Genomic DNA, 19,596 nt, shown 5'->3' with positions numbered 1-19,596 from the left:
TCCTCCGTCCCTTTCTCCGATAGCGGCCGCCAACGATTTGAAGAAGACGATCGTCCTCCAGAGCTCCAACGGCGAGGAGTTCGAGGTTTTCTGCCCTTTTTAGCATCGATTCTCTGCTGGAACTCTATGATTCTTTCTTTGACGATGGAAGATGGTTGCTTTGTGGGTTCGGGGGATTTGAGCAGGGTTTGATGCTGAGGAGAGAGCTCGCTGAGGGTTTTTCTGAAATTTAAGAGGATTTCGGGGTCGAAATCGGAGACGATTGGCTCGCTCGCGGGTTGATTTCAAGGCCACTGCGGGTTTTGGGGCGATGGCATGCTGCATTGTAAGAAGACAAGGCTATCTTTCGATGGCGCTGCCTAAATCGGCCGGGCTAAATTGGACTCGGCCTTTTCGAGGCCTTTCAATGAGCCCATGCGTGTTGATTGTTTCGGGCTAGTGAGGTTTTTGGGCCGGATCTCGCGGTCTCGATGAATCGCCGACCAGTTTTTGATGCGGGCTCATCTTCGCGTCGCGGACGCGGAGGAGAGGAAGGTTGTGCGCGTCCCGGCGGAGTCGCAGGCGGGGGACCCTAGGCCGGTGGTGGAGGTGAGGGCCGGACATGGCGGTTGTTGTCGACGACCTTGTTTTTTTTTTTTTTTTTTTTTTTTTTTTTTTTCGAGGAGCGCCTAGCGGCGACCGGCATTGATCGCGCTTCGGGAGCTACCGGCGGCGGGGATTCGCCCTGGCAGTGCCACGGCGGCCTCTTTATGCAGCTCATTGCAACCCATTTGGGTGCGAATTTGGGCGTTTTTTATAGTGGAGATAGAGATTGTAGTGGGATTAATGAAGGATGTTTCGGGATTTGAACAACATTCTTCTCTCTGAGAAATGAGATGTTATTGAGAAAAGAGAAGCTTTTGACGTCAAAAGCCAAGGGATTTATGCGTTGGTTGTTAATGTAATACCCTAACCCTTGAGAGGGTGATGTGATTAGTATTGATAGATTTGATTGGAATATTCATACCAACAAGATGCATCTTCTTTTCGGGAACCAAACTCTTAGAAACTCCAAAGTTAAGCGTGCTTGGCCTGACCAAGATGCATCTTCTTTTGGGGAACCCAACTCTTAGAAACTCCAAAGTTAAGCGTGCTTGGCCTGGAGAAATTCTAGGATTGGTGACCCCTTGGGAAGTTTTTCAGGAAGCGCGTGAGTAAGGACAAAAACGTGCTGAAAAGACATGTGGCGGTTTGTGAGGTCAGTCTATCAGATCTAGTAGCGTACCGACTCCGGGATTTCGGGGCGGGGCGTTACAAATGGTATAAGAGCAAAGCCAACCGGAATTGTGAGAGCTAAGTGCTATGCGGCGCAAAGTGCTACGTCGAGAGGGCGGGAGCCACCTCTTGAGGCCGTAGGAGCCACCTCTAGAATCTCACACGGATGGTACAGTCTTGAATGATATGATTTGGCACAACGAGGACGTTGTGAGTTTAAGTGAGGGAGTTTGTAATACCCCAATCCTTGAGAGGGTGATGTGATTAGTATTGATTGATTTGATTGGAATACTCATACCACCAAGATGCATCTTCTTTTCGGGAACCCAATTCTTAGAAACTCCAAAGTTAAGCGTGTTTGGCCTGGAGAAATTCTAGGATGGGTGACCCCCTGGGAAGTTTTTCAGGAAGCGTGTGAGTGAGGAAAAAACGTGCTGAAAAGACATGTGGTGGTTTGTGAGGCCAGTCCATCAGATCTAATAGCGTACCGACTCCGAGATTCCGGGATGGGGCGTTACAGTTAAGGTTTCAGGTTGCTTGTTAAGGTTACCTGTTGGTTGTGAAAGTTACGGATTTGTTGTTAAGGTTACGCGTTGGTTGTGAAGGTTACGTGTTGGTTATGAATTAACCTTCGCAATCAACCCATAATCTTAACAACCAACCTGTAACATTAACAATCAACGCGTAATCTTGACAAATAACTCGTAATCTTCACAACTAACCCGTAGCCTTAACAAGCAACCTGTAACCTTCACAACCAATCTATAACCTTCATAACCAATGCGTAACATTAACAAGTTACCCATAACCTTCACAACTAACCCGTAAAACCTTCACAACCAACTTCAGTAAGGAGTTGATTGTGAAGGTTAACTTCACAACCGACGCGTAACCTTCACAACTAACGATTATCCTTAACAATCAACCTGTAACCATAACAACAACCAACTTGTATTCTTCACAACCAACCTGTATCCTTCACAACCAATGCTTATCTTTAACAACCAACCTGTAACATTCACAACTAACCCGTAACCTTCACAACCAACATGTATCCTTCACAATCAACCCATAAACTTAACAACGAACCCGTAACCTTAACAGTTGACGCGTAACCTTAACAATCAACGTGTAACCTTAACAAGCAACATGTAACATTAACAACCAACGCGTAACCTTCACAACCAACACGTAAGCTTAACAATCAACCGTAACCTTAATGAATCATCAAAAAGAAAGAAAAATTACAAAAAATAAAAAAAATTCACCATTAATATCATGAAGAAGTTACCTCCTCCGCGTAAACTTGCTCTCTGCAGAAAGAACCAAGTTCGTTATAATAATCACTGGTTGCAATGCATGCAAATGCAATTAGGGGTTCATGTTTATATTTTTTGGATCCACACACACAGAGAAAGAGAGAGAGAGAGAGAGAGAGAGAGAGAGAGAGAGAGAGAGAGGGGTTGGGGGTTGGGGGGAGGTTATATATATTTTTTGTAAGAGAGAGAGAGACTAATGCAGAGGGACAATTTAATTAAGAAAAAAATTAATACAAACTTCAAGTTATGTATAATCACAACAAGTAGATATACCGAAATAATAGCATTGCCATCTAGACATAAAACCCAACAAAAGAAAAATCTATTCTTGATAAAAGGAAATCATAATTTTAATTGGGAATCATCAAAAGACTACCACTAAATAGAAACCTTCACACCCCACGATTATTCTTAACAACAAACCCGTAACCTTAACGACTAATCGGTAACATTTGCAACCAACGCGTATCCTTCACAACCAACCTGTAACTTTCACAACCAATGCGTATCCTCTACAACCAACGCGTAACCTCCACAACAGACCCATAACCTTCACAAATACCAGAAGCTCCTGGCACGCTCGGTCACGCTCGCCGGAGGTGGAGGTTGAGGACCAGAGGTGCTTGCCGACGGAAAGGCCGATGTAGAAGGAGATGTAGAAGGCGGTGGTGGCGCTAGGGTTTAGGGTTAGGCATAGGTGGGAGAGCATGCGGCGGTGGTAGATGATATCAACGGCAAACTAGTCGGTGGAGAACCAGGATGGGAGGAGGTCTGAGGGGACGACTCCGGCGAGGTTGGTGGCGCCGCTTAGGCCGAAGCTGTCATTGGAGAGGGTGTCATAGCGGGAGGTCCAGGGGTTTAGGTCAGTGCAGTTGTCGATCAACTCATTGTTAAAAAATGGGGGTAGGTCGTAGACAAAGACTTTGCCTGAGGTGTACTCGTCGGCGGTGGATACAACGGCGCGCACACTGGCAGGGGCTTAGGGTTAGGACGGTTAGCTTATCAGTGGGGCATTTTCAAGAGGTGAGCCTCTGGAGGCAGAGAATCCGAGTGCTGAAGCATTATCAGAGGAAAGAAACGTAATTAAAATTATGACCGTGTCGATGACGGGATTCCAGTTCTTGATTATTTTTATGAGAGAGAGAGAGAGAGAGAGAGAGAGAGAGAGAGAGAGAGTGTGTGTACTATGGTCTTCACATATTTTGAACTCTTGTTTTTTGTGTTTTGGGGGCCAGAGAATAATGAGTTTACTTTTTGGGTTTTTGAGAACGTTGAAAAAGTTTTGGGAGGGGGTAGAAATGTAGAATAGTTGTTAGGAAATTGAGGACCAGAAACAATTTCCCCTTATATTAATCTTTAAGTCCTTTTTTCGGTGTTTGAAAAAGAGGATTATTATCATTTTATTCACAAATGAGGGAGTTACTTTTTACTTGTGCAGAAAGGTGATCAACATTTTTTTATTATCCGTCTTGTAGTTTTTTGTCACCGGCAAATTAACATGGGTTTAATTTAGAAACCAATTTAGGCGATTTATGGAGTACATTAGCAAACATCTAGATTTGAGGGGGAAATTCACAAATACAGATAAGTCTAGGATTTGTATGCAAAAACTTAAAAAATAGGATAAATTTTTAAAATAGACCCGTTTAGAAACATATTTTTAAAAAACGACCTATCTTAAAAATAATTTTTATTTTCGACCCAGTTTCATCCAAGGTCGAAAAAAAAAACATCAAAACTTCACGGGATATAAAACCCCGTGAAGTTTAAGCCCCCATTAGTATGCTGATTAGGGAAGCCAAAACTTAAACTTCAGGGGATTTCAAATCCCGTGAAGCTTCAGTCGACACACCAAATAGCGTTCGCTCTCTGACAAGTCGCCTTGTAACTCCACGGGATTTGAAATCTCATGGAGTTGTAAGTTTCCCCAAACATGCACAGAATGTGTGCATGTTTCCTATATACATGGAAAAAAATTCACAACAATATACATGAATATTTTCGCCGCATTCACAACAATATACATGAAAATTTCGTCTCATTCACAACAATATACATGAAATTTCCGCCTCATTCACAATGAATCAAACAATACACATGAAAATCACATATATACTAAATTACAATAATATTCATAAAATTCAACCATGAATCATATAATATACACGAAAATCACATATATAAACAAAATCGATCCACAAAAGTAACAAATGTGAATAATCTAACCATATACATTCTTGAAATTCATAATCATACTGTAAATTTCACATACACCCTAAAAGTCCTCCCTCCTTTCTCTCCCTCTCTTACCCCTTCCCCTCACTCTTCCCCCTCGTCTCCGCTCCCTTTATCCATGTTGATAATCCGGTTGTGTATGAGGCAGAAAAGTGTCGGCTCCATCAGCTTTGGCTTCCCTAATCAACTGAATAATGAGGTAAACTTCACGACATTTTAAATTCCGTAAAGTTTTTAATGTTTTTTTACTATTTTCAGCTCAGTTTCAACCAACTGGATAAAACTGGATCGAAAATAACAATTATTTTAAAAAATATGTTTCTAAATGAGTCTATTTTAAAAACTTGACAAAAAAAATCTCATTTCCCGCCTTTTCTATTTCTCTCCGTCATTCCCTTTCTCAAGGATTTCGTCTCAAAATTCGAGCCAAAAAACAACAATAGAAAAAAAAAACCCCTAGAAACGAAAATGCCGCCGCCGACGTGGCAGATATTCCCCACCGCCGACGGACATTTCCGATGGTCTCTCGCCGGCGGAGAACTCGATCCGCCGCCGTCGGAGACTCCGAAAACCCTAGTCTCTCGTTTTCCGTCGCTGGCCGATCTCGTGCGGCAAGGTATACTTACCTCCTTTTTATTACATCAAATGAAGGAAACTTTCTTTTAATTGGTAGATCTCATGTTCATTTTGAGTGTCTCAGCTCCTCCGAAGCTTCTAGAACTTGGCGCCGGCGGTGATCGCACCGGTGGAGCACCGATGTTCAGAACGGGATCTGGCAGATCGGTCTCTGTGAGAGAGACTTCGGTTCAGAGTGCGAAATCTTTTCTTGAAGGAGGCAATGCTGTAGATCGAGGTGAATCTGAAAGGATATATTTTTTTTTGTTTATTTTCTGTAAATTCCTGAAGTTTTTTTTAGCAATTTAGGAGTTGATATAGCTAGTTATTGAAAAATATATAGTGTAGAGATGACAATTGGATTACTTCAAGAGCTGATGGTGAAATATTTAGAAATTTTATATTTTGTGTAATTTATTTCTTTTTCCTCTATTAGTAGCTGCTGATGGAGGTAATGGAAGTGATAATTGTAGGGTCATCTTGCTCATATATACCAAGTGTAGGATCGTGACTATTAAGAATAAAGTGTGTTCTTATAAAAATCTGCGGAAGTTTTACACTTAAACGCTAGAGGGTGAGTTTGTAAAGTAGATTATAAATTGCAAAGAAAGAATGACAATCTCAGAAAGTGAATATCACAAACACAAGCATGTATACTGGTTCCACCTCCCCGGTGTACATCCGGTCCCCAAGCAAATCCCGCTTGAGAGTTCCACTATGATTTTGAAACCTTACAAGATTAAACAGCAAACCTGACCAATTTGAAAGACCATACAAATTGCAAACTCAATTGACAATACTATGCCAATTGTAAACCGACCTCTAGACCAAGAGATCAATCCCTCTCACAAACCGAGAGAAGCTTTCTTTGAAGCAAGTACAAATCCAATCCTACAAGCCTTGAATGTGTTGTGAACGTGTTTCTCACTGTATTTATAGGTTTTTTCTCTCTGAAATTTGCCTAACAACACTTTGTATGAAATGATCAAAGGACATATATTCTAAGGCAAAATCTGAATTTTAGAACACTTAGAATGCACAAAATGTTTAATCATTTGAGTGCAACACTTCTTTATTGTTTTCTGACGTTTTTCCTATTTATAGCCTCTGAAAAGACATATTTTTAAACCCAAATAACACCTTAAAACGACTATAAACAGTCATAGATTCAAAACCTGTAACAGTCAGAAAACAGTCTTAGTAGTCGACTACAAGTCTTAATAGTCGACTACTCTGAGCTCATACAAACTTTGTGTAGTCAGTATTTTTCTTAGTAGTCGACTACTTTGTCTATTAGTCGACTACTCTGTAAAAACAGAAAGTCTGAAATTCAAATTCAACTCTTATTAGTCGACTATAATGCCTAGTAGTTGACTAGTCTGTAATGACACAAACTGATATTCTGTCTGTGTCTGTTGTAGTCGACTACTCATGCTATTAGTCAACTATTAAATGGTAGATATGAGCTATATGATATGTTTTAAGTCTCACTCAATATTTATTAATTCTAATGGTTAACATAGAGGATTTTTATTATTAACCAACACACTACGCATGTGTTAGTGTGTTCTAACACTATGTGTGTGCATGTGTGTGAGTGATCAAGGCTTGTACACATTTCTAAGCAAAAAAAAAAAAAAAATTATATTTTGACAATAAAGTATATCTTCTTCTTTGCTTCAGCTTGTACACATTTCAAAGAAAAAAAAAAAAAAAATTATATTTTGACAATAAAGTATATCTTCTTCTTTGCTTCATTTTGCCTTGAACTCATCTATGTCTTGAGTATCTCTTTGAATATAATTGTTGATTTAGCTCTGATACTGCAAAACAAATGTTAGCACATAATACAAATAACATATAATATTTGTTATCATCAAAACAAACTAATTTTGGGGTCAAGATTCCTAACAATAATGGATTTCCAATGTTCCAAACTGGATCGGGGAAATCTTTGATAGTTCGGCAATTTTCGGTTATGAAGGCAGCAGCGGTTCTTGGTGAAGATGGGGATGAAGGTAAAGTTTTTTTTATTTTTGTTCGCTTAATAAAGGAAATTAGTGCTTTTCCTCCCTTTTAATAGCATATTTCTTTAGTGCCTTTGAAAAAGTTCGTGTTCTTTGAGGTAATTTAGTAGCTGTGGTTGCAAAATTGAAAAACATTTAGGTTTAGAGGTAACATTTAGAATATTTCAAGAACTAATGGTGAAATTCTATGCAATTTATTTATGTCTCTTTCCCCTTTTAGGAGCTGATTTAGCTGTTGGGGGAGGTAGTGGAAATGATAACGGTTTTCCAATGTTCCAAACTGGATCAGGAAAATCTGTGGCTGTTAGGCAAGCTTCAGTCATTAAGGCAGCAGCTGTTCTTGGTGAAGATACAGAGAAAGGTAAAGTTTTGGTTTTTGTTAACTTAAGAGGAAAAATTCATATTTTTTCCTTTTAGGGTTTTTGGATATTAGTCCCGTAAATCTTTCATATTTTGAAATTAGTCCCTCAAATCATGAAAATTACTATTAAGTCCCTCAAATCTTAAGTTATTCTGAAGTTAGGCGCTCAAATCATTGAAACTGCTATTAGGTCCCACAAAATCTTAATTTATTTTGAATTTAGTCTCTCAAACCAAGAGTAAAAATAGCAAACAAAGACAAATTAGTTACTTAAAATCATTGAACTGCTATTAGACTCCCAAGTTCTCATAAGGCATTTCAAATTAATCCCTCTGATTCCTACTTTTCCTCTTAATTGGATGGACTAACTTCAAAACAACTTCAAGGATTTGAGGGACTAATTTCATAATAACTTAAATTTTGAGGGACCTATTAGCAATTTCTGTGATTTCAGGGTTTGATCTCAAAATATGAAGTATTTAAGGGTTAATAACGAAAAATCCCTTTTTAATTGCAATCTCTAGTGCTTTAGAGATTTCCCCCCATTCTTTGAGGTGAATGATTTAGGAGCTGCTATGGCTACAGATTGAAAAACATTTAGGTGTGGAGACATCATTTCAAATATTTCAAGAACTGTATGTGAAACATTAAGGCTGATATTTGGATGCAACTTGTTTGTTTCTCTTTCCCCTTTAGGAGCTGCTATAGCTGTTGAGGGTGATAATGGAAGTGATAATGGCTTTCCAATGTTCCAAACTGGATCTGAAAAATCTGTTATGGTTAGGCAATCTTCAGTTAGAAAGGCAGCAGCTGTTCTTGGTGAAGATGACATGGAGAAAGGTAAATATTGGATTTTTGTTCACTTAAGAGGACATTTCTGTTTGTTCCCTTTTAGTAGCTAATGTCTTAAGTGCTTTAGAGATTTTTTCCCATTCTTTGAGGTGAAGTGATTTAGAAGCTGTGGTAGCTACAAATCAAAAAACATTTAGGTGCAGAAACATTTCAGATATTTCAAGATCTGATGGTGAAACATTAAGATCTGATATTTGTATGCAACTTATTTGTTTCTCTTTCTTCTTTAGGAGCTGCTGCAGTTGTTCAGGGTGGTAATGGAAATGATAACGGCGTTCCAATGTTTCAAACTGGATTGGGAAAATCTGTTACGGTTAGGGAATCTTCAGTTTTGAAGGCAGCAGCTGTTCTTGGTGAAGATGTGGAGAAAGGTAATGTTTCTATTTTCGTCCACTTAACATTTTTGTGTAGCTTTCTGCCACTATAGTTTTCAGTTTTTCTTCGTTTAATAGCAAATGCCAGCAGTGATGGTTTCCCAATGTTGTGTACGGGATCAGGAAAAGCTGTTATGGTGAGCCAGTCTTCAGTTAGGAAAGCAATGGCTGTACTGGAAGGGGATATCTCAGACTTAATTGTTCTTTTCTTTTGTTGTGGTTAGAATTCATAGCTAGTGAGCTTCCTTTCCTTTTGGCTGATGCCTTTAATCTAGTATATCTCTCTTTTCTAGGCAATGAGAAGAAACATCTTAAACAAAATCCAATTTTGTCTTGGGGCACTTATGAAACCTCAAAAGTCTTTTTGTGGAAATAAAATTTATCAAATTTTCCTTTTGCAACTTTCAAGCTTGATGGTTGGTTGCATACCACTGAAGGTTTGTTTCCATATTGTGATCCACATGGAACACATGCACTGCAGATGAAGTGGACGTATTTTCTTTTTCTGTTTTTGTTTTTGCTAATGTTGGAGAAATTGGCCTACGATGTGATCTTCACCGAAGGGGCATATGCCTGGACAAGATCAAGGGATTTTGTTTACTTTAAGCTCTCAAATAAAAGATTTATGAGGTAGAAAGAAACATGTTTTAATAGTTTTGACTCTAATAGTAATGTTAATGCAAAAGGATGTGTTACATATTTAAGGAAAATGTTCACAGGAAAGTTCAGGTGTTATCTACTGTAACGCCCCGCCCCGGAATCCCGGAGTCGGTACGCTATTAGATCTGATGGACTGGTCTTACAAACCATCACATGTCTTTTCAGCATGTTTTGTCCTCACTCACGCGCTCCCTGGAAAACTTCCCAGGAGGTCACCCATCCTAGAATTTCTCCAGGCCAAACACGCTTAACTTTGAAGTTTCTAAGAGTTGGGTTCCCAAAAAGAAGATGCATTTTGGTGGTATGAGTATTCCAATCAAATCTATCAATACTAATCACATCACCCTCTCAAGGGTTGGGGTATTACAAACTCCTCCACTTAAACTCGCAACGTCCTCGTTGCGCCAAATCATAGCATCCAAGACCGTTCCATCCGTGTGAGATTCTAGAGGTGGCTCCTACGGCCTCAAGAGGTGGCTCTCGCCCTCTCGACGTAGCACTTTGCGCCGCATAACACTTAGCTCTCACAATTCCGGTTGGCTTGGCTCTGACCATGATTCTGCTGCTGACCGTGTCCTCGACCTTGCTGCTGTTGCTGAAAATCCTTACCCTGTTGCTGGGGTCCTCCAGGTCCGGTAAAAGGTCTCTTACCCTTGTCCTTATCCCTGGTCTGTCCTGCTTTAGCATTTCCTTCCTTGTCTTTCTGGAACATAGTCGTCTCGGTCTCCTGAGAAATGGCGACATTAGCTACCTCTCGAACTGAGTGAAACCTCCTGAAAACGAGGTAGCGACGAAGGCTAGGACGTAGCCCCGCTAGAAACATCTGTGCTTGACATTCTCCGGTCTGCCACATGCCCATAAAGTGAAGCAGACTCATAAACTTGCTTTCGTAATCAGCTACGGTCATGTCTCCCTGCGTTAATCTGGACAGCTCAAGTTCCTTCCCGGCCCGTGCCGCGGAAGAGATGTATTGCTCATCAAAAAAGTATACAAAATCCTCCCAAGTGAGAGTCATCCGGTGCTCTGGGGTAAACTGAAGTCGATACCATCCTCCGAAATCACCCTTAAGGCTGTAAGCTGCTAGCCTCTGCTTTTGCACTGAATTTACACCAAGTAAGTCTAGTATGTTACTCACATCCTCCTTCCATTTATGAACTGCAAATGAATCTGATGACCCCTGAAACTCCGGTGCCCTCATCTTCTGATACCGCTCTACTAAACGGAGCCAAGCCTCCTGCTCTGCTGCTTGCCCTACAGCTGGTGGTGGTGTAATCCCTGGTGTGATCTCTAGGGTCTCCTCCGAGATAGGAATGACTGGAATCACCGGTGGTGGTGTAACTGGCTGAACATGATTCGTCATCTGCTCCTTGAGTGCTGTGCGGCTCTGGCGGGGCCTGCTGCTGCGCGGTTGGAGCTTGCTGCGGCTCTGGCTCCTCTTGCTCATCTCTCCTTGTACGAGGCCTACCACGTCCGCGTCCTTGTCCCGCCATCTAAAGTTCAGGAAGATGGTTTATAAGACACAGTATTGAGACCTCAGGCGAAAACATATTTAATAATAAATTATTCATGAAAATACTTTTAAATCAAAGTAAGGTAGTAAAAAAAAAATTCAAAATTTTGAGATATACGCATATATCGTCCTCACTCATTCTAAGAAATTCTTATCGGACTCTATACATGAATCCTAGGAAACTCTATTCCACCTTCACGACTCGACACATGATGATCCTAAGGATACTGGAACTAGAGCTCTGATACCATTTGTAACACCCCGCCCCGGATTCCCGGAGTCGGTATGCTATTAGATCTGATGGACTGGCCTCACAAACCATCACATGTCTTTTCAGCATGTTTTGTCCTCACTCACGTGCTCCCTGGAAAACTTCCCAGGGGGTCACCCATCCTAGAATTTTTCCAGGCCAAGCACGCTTAACTTTGAAGTTTCTAAGAGTTGAGTTCCCGAAAAGAAGATGCATCTTGGTGGTATGAGTATTCCAATCAAATCTATCAATACTAATCACATCACCCTCTCAAGGGTTGGGGTATTACATCTACACAGATATTTGTAGGAATGACCCATCATACTACTGCTTCGTAAGAGATAAAAGAATATAGGGTATGGGTTCTTTGCCTGGGAAAGACATCTGTGCATGACCTACATGATGACTGGAGATCAACTTCGTTTATATTACTTTCTCTAACAACAAGATCACTCACTAGTTCTCTTTTTTCTTTTTCTCTTGCAGAGGTTTTGAAGCCTCCATGTTCCAACAGCAGCAATTATGATGTTCCTATGTTCCAGACTGGTTCTGGGAAATCAGTTTTGGTGAAGCAATCATCTATTAGTAGGGCATTATCTGTTCTTCAAGCTGGGGATGATCTTGAAACGGGTAAATAACTAAAATGTTGTATTATTTGTGTCTATGTTTCACCCTGATGCTCTCCATAACGTTCACTTTCCATGTGTAGATGTAGGGGTTCTAAGAATATGCATAGTGTAGGCACATGCATAATCTAAGATTGCTGGGACTTACTGGCAATCTATGTTACTTGGGTACTTCTATCTTGAAGCCATACCCGATACGTACCTATACCCGTACCCAAACTCCTTGGATACTTCTTACATATATGCATACATTTATTTGGGCATGTACTCAATTAAACAATACCTATTTTTATTTAGAACATTTGTCAAAATTTCCTGGACGTAAAATCATAAACTTCACATCCACTTCTTGAAATTCGTTGAGCTCCAAACTACGATTTTAATGGTCATTTGGGTGTCTAGAAAATATGAGTGTTTTTACAATTTATAATCCACATAATAATAGAAATATAACAATTTTAAAATTTTATAGGAATTATAAATTCTCATAACATGTGAATAAAATTTATTGATCTCATGTAAACTAGAAATTTCAATATGTAATATATGTATATAAGTTTTTATATAGCCGTGTCCCCGTACCCTACCTTTTGCAAATTTGCCGCGTCCCGTACCCGTACCCATGCAACATAGCTGGCAATGCATAAAATATTAGTATCTTATGTATTACCATTAATTTTTTTATGTTTGATTGCCTTTTGGTCATTGTTCTATGTGTAACAAAGGGAAGTTGTCTAGATGACATATGTCGTGTAAAAATAGCTTTTACAAATGTTATAGATCAAATAAAGGGAAATGTAAGAGCAGCAGGAACAATTTTTCGCCCTAGAAAATTGGAAACATGTGTTGTAGTGGCTATGGAACAGATTTCATGGTACTATTTTGGATGAGAAAATTCTGGAAAGCACATGAAATTGTTAGCTTGCAGTGCTATGTCATGAACTGATTCTACTGTAGATCTTAATGCAAAAGATTGTCAGTAAATCTAGTTGGTAGAATTTCAAAATTACAAGATTCCGGTACAGAACAATAGGCTTCACTGATAGGGCACTTGGAATGCCATAATCAACATACCGCCTTCATGGTGCATAAAGCCAAATATTGCATGTTTCCTATCATGTCTTATGACAAATGACAATAGGTGTTTGTATTGGTTTTAGACAAGTTTTTCGTCCATTCTTAAGTTTCCTGGCATTTTTCTGATTGATCATGTCAACGAGGAGATCAGTAACCTAATGTGATATGAATCTCTGACACAGAGTTCTGAATTGTAAATTATTAATGCGAGAGTCATGCACTATGTGCACCAATGTTTCGTGTCTAAATGCATCCGATTTTAGGGACATAAACAAATTTTAATGTCACTGGAGATGATGTTTATGATCTTTTGAATAAGTCATAACTCATAAGTGTCGGGTAAACTAAATGTGTTTGCGATATCAAAGCAATCCAGGTTATAAATGACAATCCTATTGCTCTAGTGCTGCAGTTTTAGAAGCTTTGTTGTGAATTGTCTTTTGACATTGTATGTTATTGTTGTTTATTTGTGGAATTTTAAAGATCATCTCCAGAAGCTAAATTTGTCACTGAGAATCATCTCGGTGACTTTATACTGAGTAGAAATATTTACCTTATTCCTGTCTCAGATGTGTAATAACTTTATTATTGTATAATTGCGAACAGGTTCATTTTCATCTGGAAATTTTGCAGATAAGACATGTAAGTTAATAGGTGATCGGCATCACACTTTCTCTAACTCGCTCTTCCAGACTGGCTCTGGGAAAGCCGTAAATATATCTTCTGCTGGTTTTTATAGAGCTAACACTTTATTGGGTTTGGAGAGCAAGGACAACCTCTACACTTCGGGATATTTCGAGCATCCAGTTAATCAGTCTGACTCGAACATTGCCACTGATGGCGCCACGGCTTGTTGGAATACGAGTTCTTCTAGTATTACCAAATACAATAATGACGCTGAGGGTGCCCTATCAGATAAAAGAAATTCACTCCCGATTTCATCAGATTTCTACTCATCAGGAAGCCAGCCATATAAAGATGCAGTTCAAAATCTTATGGGATCAGAAGTGTGTGCGCCTGATGTTGGCCAACCTCCGCTCAAGTTCCATACTGCTGGTGGCAAGTCTTTATCAATTTCTAGGGATGCACTAAAGCGTGCAAGAAATCTTCTTGGTGACTCAGACGGTGGGAGTTTACAGAGTATTTTAAAAGATCAATCAACCCTTTTAGTAAAAGATGACAAAGTATTTGATGAAACTTCCTGGAATAAAGAGAATATTCCCATTGCTTGTCTGCATCGGAACTCTACTACTAGAAATCATTCAGCAAAGCTTCCATCTCCTCTTCCAAAAGTTACCAATCAAATGAAGTCATTTTCTTCTATCGCCACGGGTGTCCAAGATCAACTGAAGCTGAATGGTTTTCTGTCAGGACGAAATCATGACAACAAGAAAATTTCTCATTTGCAAGTATCTTCTAAAAGAGTTCACTGTGTAGCTCATGCTGCAGTTGACAATCCAGTAAAGTTACCAGATGGTCGCCATTCATTTGGCCTTGGGCCATTAGTTGATATCTCGAACCACATCCGTACAGATTATTCAAATATGAATGGTTTTGGAAGTGAAAAGAAAAGACCTCAGAGGAGAAACTCCATCTCTCCATTTAAAAGGCCACGCATTTCACGGTTTGATCAAATTCCTTTTTGATTTGCAAGTGCACCTTCATTTCATACAGCTGATATGTGCTTTATTGCTCTAGTCCAGGTTCAGCGCTCCTGTAAACATCACTATCTCTTTCTTAGCTGCTGGTAATAACTGGAGATAGATTTCATCAATATCATCACAATCCATTCCTTTTGTCATCAAATGACAGTCTTACAATCTATTAACTAACATATTTTTTGTAGATTCAAACAAGCCATCTACTTCAGAAAAGTGTTGTCCTAGAACTAGCATGTCCGCACATTATCCATTTAAAGTTCAAAGAAAGACTCTTCAAGAATTTTTTGGTGGTCCTCCAACCAAGCATAACCAGGTAATTCATTATCTCTTAATTGGATTTATTTATCCAAATTCTTTGTTTATTCAAAAGAGCTTCACTCTTTTTTTTGGGACTTACTGTAATTCAGGTCAGACAACTGCCAGATCAAGTACAACAAATGAATCCCGTCAATGCAGATATGTATATGTTTTCTGATCCTGCAGGTTCTGATAGTATTGGATCAGAGAATTTTAGAAATATGTTACTTCACTCTGGTGCCTCACCATCAACTGCAACTAAAGAGTAAGTCTCAATCATTTTTAATATTCTATGTTCTTTGTTTATTGAAGCTGAAGTTTTTATACATGCTTTCTTACTTGAGTATTGCAATTCCATTTTGAAAAGACAATGGGTGCATACTTGGTTAATTTGACTGCTGAAAATAGACATCATTATCATCATTACAGCTGCTTCCATATGGTTTTAGCTGTCAGTTCTCATTTGAATATGAGAGCATTTAAAAGATCAGCAATCTTACTGCACGCCGTTCTGTCAATTAACAAAAATTTTACCTGCTTAGTTGGCATTTCCTTTACAGCTGTATAACTACATCTTCCTGTCCACAGCATATATGTGTATTATTAGAAATTTCTTCACATTTTTCTCTTGCCATTATAGTGGAAGCTTCTTGCTACTTGCTACATATTTTTATTTTCGGCACAAAGTGTTTTTCCACTATTTCCTGTACATTTTGTATAACCAAATATAACACATTGATATGCATACAACATAGTGATAAGCAAAATCCAAAGAAATACTGGACACAAATAAGCCATGTATACAGCAGTAATCAAATGAAATATGTGTGTGTAATATTATTCATCTCTAACACTATCTCTTAAGTCTATTAGAAAAAAAAATTTCTGATAGTATCAAACCTTCAAGCCACTGTTGACACTTATCCAAATAATTAAAATCTTTTTTTATTGACAAAGTGAAAGAAACATTATAGAAACGTGCCTATGGATTCATGCATAGGTTTTGAACTGAGTGCTAGAAACATCTGTGTTGTCTTCATAACTTACATGATCCGTTATAAGCTTATAAGTTATAACTCTTGGGCTACGTCAAAAGGAGCATGTAACTTGTATCTATCAGATACTTTTCTTCTAGTATAGATACGACTTGGGCCATCATTCAAATGACGAATATACTTAACATGCATTACCCAACTCCATATTTCCTCTTCTAGGAGCCATAAACAATTATTCCTTCTCTTAGTTGGTAGTTTAGTATATAAAACTTGTTTAGTTTGTTCAGTAGCTGTCACAACGTTGGCATTCAGCTTCCTGTAGAGAAATTTTGATCGGTTTGAAATTAATTTTTTCTCGTTCTAGACTGTTTCTACTCTAGGACAAATTGGTTTCTGGGAGGAGACAACCTTCATAACTAAACTAGGAAGATTTTTTTCCTACCTGCAATCTGGTTTTCTAGAATTTATGTCAAAGCCTCTTGGGATTTATGGTTTCCAGATCAAGAGATCATTCACCAGTGTGGAGGGCTTCATTTGACAGCTGCTGAAAAACTTCGTTAACTCTCTCATTGTGTAGCTGAACCCTCTTTTCATGCAAAAATGCTTAAGATGAAGATGACAATTACCGTGATGATGATGGCTTAAATTGATACTGCTGCTGATATTAGGTCTTTCATAGAACACAATGATATATCTTTACCACTATAGCAAGCACCCTTATTGCCTATGGCACTTTTTTTACTTGCAAACGATATCTTTAAATACATGATCTAAATGATACCAAGCTTTTGTGATCACAAACACAATCCAACAGCTTTTCCCCTTACCAAACATTTCTTGGTGACTGTGGTGCATAGTAAACCATGAAATCTGCCAGTGGTATCTTTATTTGTTAACCACTGTCTATTTGTGCTTATTTGTCCTTTGTGATTCATTCGTTTCTTGTGCACATTACGTAGATGGGTCGCAAATCACTACAAGTGGATAGTTTGGAAACTTGCTTGCCTGGAAAGATGCTATCCAGCTAAAGCTAGCGGAAAGTTTTTAACAATGTCTAATGCGCTTGAGGAATTAAAATACCGGTGATTTTGCTTGCACTTTCTACTTTTTCGACAAGGGTCTAACATGTTATAGTTAATTCCTAAGATACTTTTTCATGCAGATACGAAAGAGAAGTTAATTATGGCCATAGGTCAGCAATTAAAAGAATTCTGGATGGTGATTCATCACCAGCTTCTATGATGGTCCTATGCATTTCCTCTATATATTCAAGTCCTTCTCCTGACCTGAATAAATTGAACAATACAACTAATGCAATTGAAGATGAAAAAAACCTTTACCGCGTAGATGGAGCTGAAAGAAATCATGTTTTGAAAATAGAACTAACTGATGGGTGGTAAGTACACATTCTTTCCTGATCTTTTGTGATTGATATTCTGATCTTGTAAGGCATTTACAGGTTTCTCTAGTTAGCAGGTATTCTCTGGATGCTGTTTTAGATGTATTGTTGTCAAAGCAGTTAGCTGCTGGAAAGCTGTTCATTGGCCAGAAACTTCGGGTACTATACATTTCTGTTTTACTCAATTGACTTTCTTGCTATATTTCTGGCCACCAATATCCCGACACCTTTTGCAGATATGGGGAGCTAGTTTGTGTGGTTGGGTCGGGCCTATTTCACCATTTGAGGTTCTTTCTCTTCTGTTTTTCTTGGAATATCAGAGTTTACGTTTTGGACCTTCCACATATTTTAATGTGCATTTCCCCCCTTATCAGGCCTCTAAAACAGTTAGCTTACTGATACATATAAACGGGACATATCGAGCACACTGGTTTGATAAATTGGGATTCTGTACGCACTTTGCTGTTGTGTATACTAGTATTTGGATTTGATTTAACATTTATTTGATTATTGTGTGTCTGTGATCCTTTTGTAGCCTATTTCAGTTTTCACTTTACATATATCCAGGTAAAAATCATGGAGCTCCACTGGATTTTAGATGCATTAAGGGCGCTGGGGGTAAAGTTCCCAGGACTTTGGTTGGAATTACACGAATTTATCCTGTTTTGTATAAGGAAAGGTGAACAAAACAATTTCTTGTTTCGTTATGTTACAGGAATGAAAATACTGATCTGATCATACTAATTAATCAACATGCATATCAGATTCACAGATGGTGGTTCTATTGTGAGATCAGAAAGAATGGAGAACAAAGTGCTCCAGCTGTATAACCAAAGGTAAGTAAGCATAGATGCAATCATGGATAAATCCTGATGCTCTCACCACTTCATCTTCTTTGCTTCCTTGTTATCCAGTAATGGATTGTGGTATGACCGTGGGCTGATTAATTGGGATGGAGCTGCTAGTAAGCTTGAGATTAAATGAATCAGAATTCAGAGCACACAATTCTTATTGGAGTTTATGGTCAAACTTATCTCTCCATATTGGCTCCTAGCCCTAGCAAATCCACTTGGTAGTGGCTAATATGCTTGCAACCCATGACACAAAAGGAGCAACTCCTACAGAAATTCTTGGACCCAAGCTTATTTAGCCATGGATCCATCTTGCTTTTGTATTCGATGTGGAGAACCCAACTTTTCGCCTCCGCCATACTGCCCTCAAGCCGATCAATTGGATTAGGGCCAATTAACCATATTTTCGCCTTCGCCCTACTACCCTTAGGTCGCTCAATTGGATTAGAACCATTTGCATGATTTACTGCCCTTAAGTGTGAGGTGAGTATGTGTGCACATGCATGCACGTTCATGGGTGTGTCTGGGGGGTGATCTTCAGGTGGAGATTATCCATGATAAAATATTTGGAGGGGCATATTATGTTCTGATTATGTGCCAAAACCTTGGAAATAATGTCTACTCATTTATTGTCATTTGACAACTAGCCTCAACTGCTCTTGTGAAGTAACCATAAAATAAATCAACAATATGCTTTCTTCTTTTAACAAAAAATTCGCATCCATGAAGCTTTTTATTTTCCATTGACTGAATATCCCAGGCTAATTTAACTTGAAGTAGGAGCTATATTAAGCAGTACTTCTATGGAGTTGACCACCCAAAAGCTCTTCCAAAAGCCTAAAGAATATGGATAAGCTGGAAACTTGTGTTCCTAGTTAATTTCTAGTTTAACAAAGAAATGAGAGAAAAGAAAAATGTTCTTATTTGGTTGCTGGAGCTAATGGTGCCTGACTTCTGTATGAAAGCATGACACGTGTAAGCGTAAGATAGATTCTTGAATTTAATTTTTGCTGAAATAACAGCATGATTTGTAGCCCTTCGCTTTCCCGTTCATTTGCACGATCAGTATATTAGCACCCCCAGACCTCCATAGTAGCCTTTGTCTGTATTTCAACTGCATAGAAAGTTCTATCATTGTATTTCAGGCGGTCTTGCATTGTGGAGGATATCATGGGTCAGCAACATGATGTATCTACAAATGTTGACGATAGCGAAGAAGGGGCAAGAATCTTT

The 19,596-nt window shown here is 39.0% G+C and overlaps 1 protein-coding gene across 1 annotated transcript in view; it reads left to right on the top strand.

Annotated features, from left to right (window-relative positions):
- Positions 5,220–19,596, top strand: part of LOC109846737 (protein BREAST CANCER SUSCEPTIBILITY 2 homolog B-like) — a 27,002-nt gene continuing 12,625 nt past the window's right edge. Inside the window, exons 1-18 of the mRNA XM_020415984.1 lie at positions 5,220–5,424; positions 5,509–5,661; positions 7,671–7,811; positions 8,508–8,651; positions 8,894–9,034; positions 11,944–12,087; positions 13,767–14,784; positions 14,864–14,907; positions 15,007–15,134; positions 15,229–15,383; positions 17,073–17,195; positions 17,276–17,509; positions 17,590–17,671; positions 17,749–17,799; positions 17,887–17,962; positions 18,080–18,191; positions 18,277–18,348; positions 19,509–19,590. Coding sequence (XP_020271573.1) covers positions 5,277–5,424; positions 5,509–5,661; positions 7,671–7,811; positions 8,508–8,651; positions 8,894–9,034; positions 11,944–12,087; positions 13,767–14,784; positions 14,864–14,907; positions 15,007–15,134; positions 15,229–15,383; positions 17,073–17,195; positions 17,276–17,509; positions 17,590–17,671; positions 17,749–17,799; positions 17,887–17,962; positions 18,080–18,191; positions 18,277–18,348; positions 19,509–19,590 — 3,048 coding nt within the window. The 5' untranslated portion in view covers positions 5,220–5,276. The remainder of the gene's footprint in view (positions 5,425–5,508; positions 5,662–7,670; positions 7,812–8,507; positions 8,652–8,893; positions 9,035–11,943; positions 12,088–13,766; positions 14,785–14,863; positions 14,908–15,006; positions 15,135–15,228; positions 15,384–17,072; positions 17,196–17,275; positions 17,510–17,589; positions 17,672–17,748; positions 17,800–17,886; positions 17,963–18,079; positions 18,192–18,276; positions 18,349–19,508; positions 19,591–19,596) is intronic.

The sequence above is a fragment of the Asparagus officinalis genome, chromosome 7 (assembly GCF_001876935.1).
Source record: "Asparagus officinalis chromosome 7, Aspof.V1, whole genome shotgun sequence".
Classification (NCBI taxonomy): Eukaryota; Viridiplantae; Streptophyta; class Magnoliopsida; order Asparagales; family Asparagaceae; genus Asparagus; species Asparagus officinalis.
The sequence above is the reverse complement of the archived record's forward strand: the minus strand, read 5'-3'. Positions and strand labels throughout refer to the sequence as shown.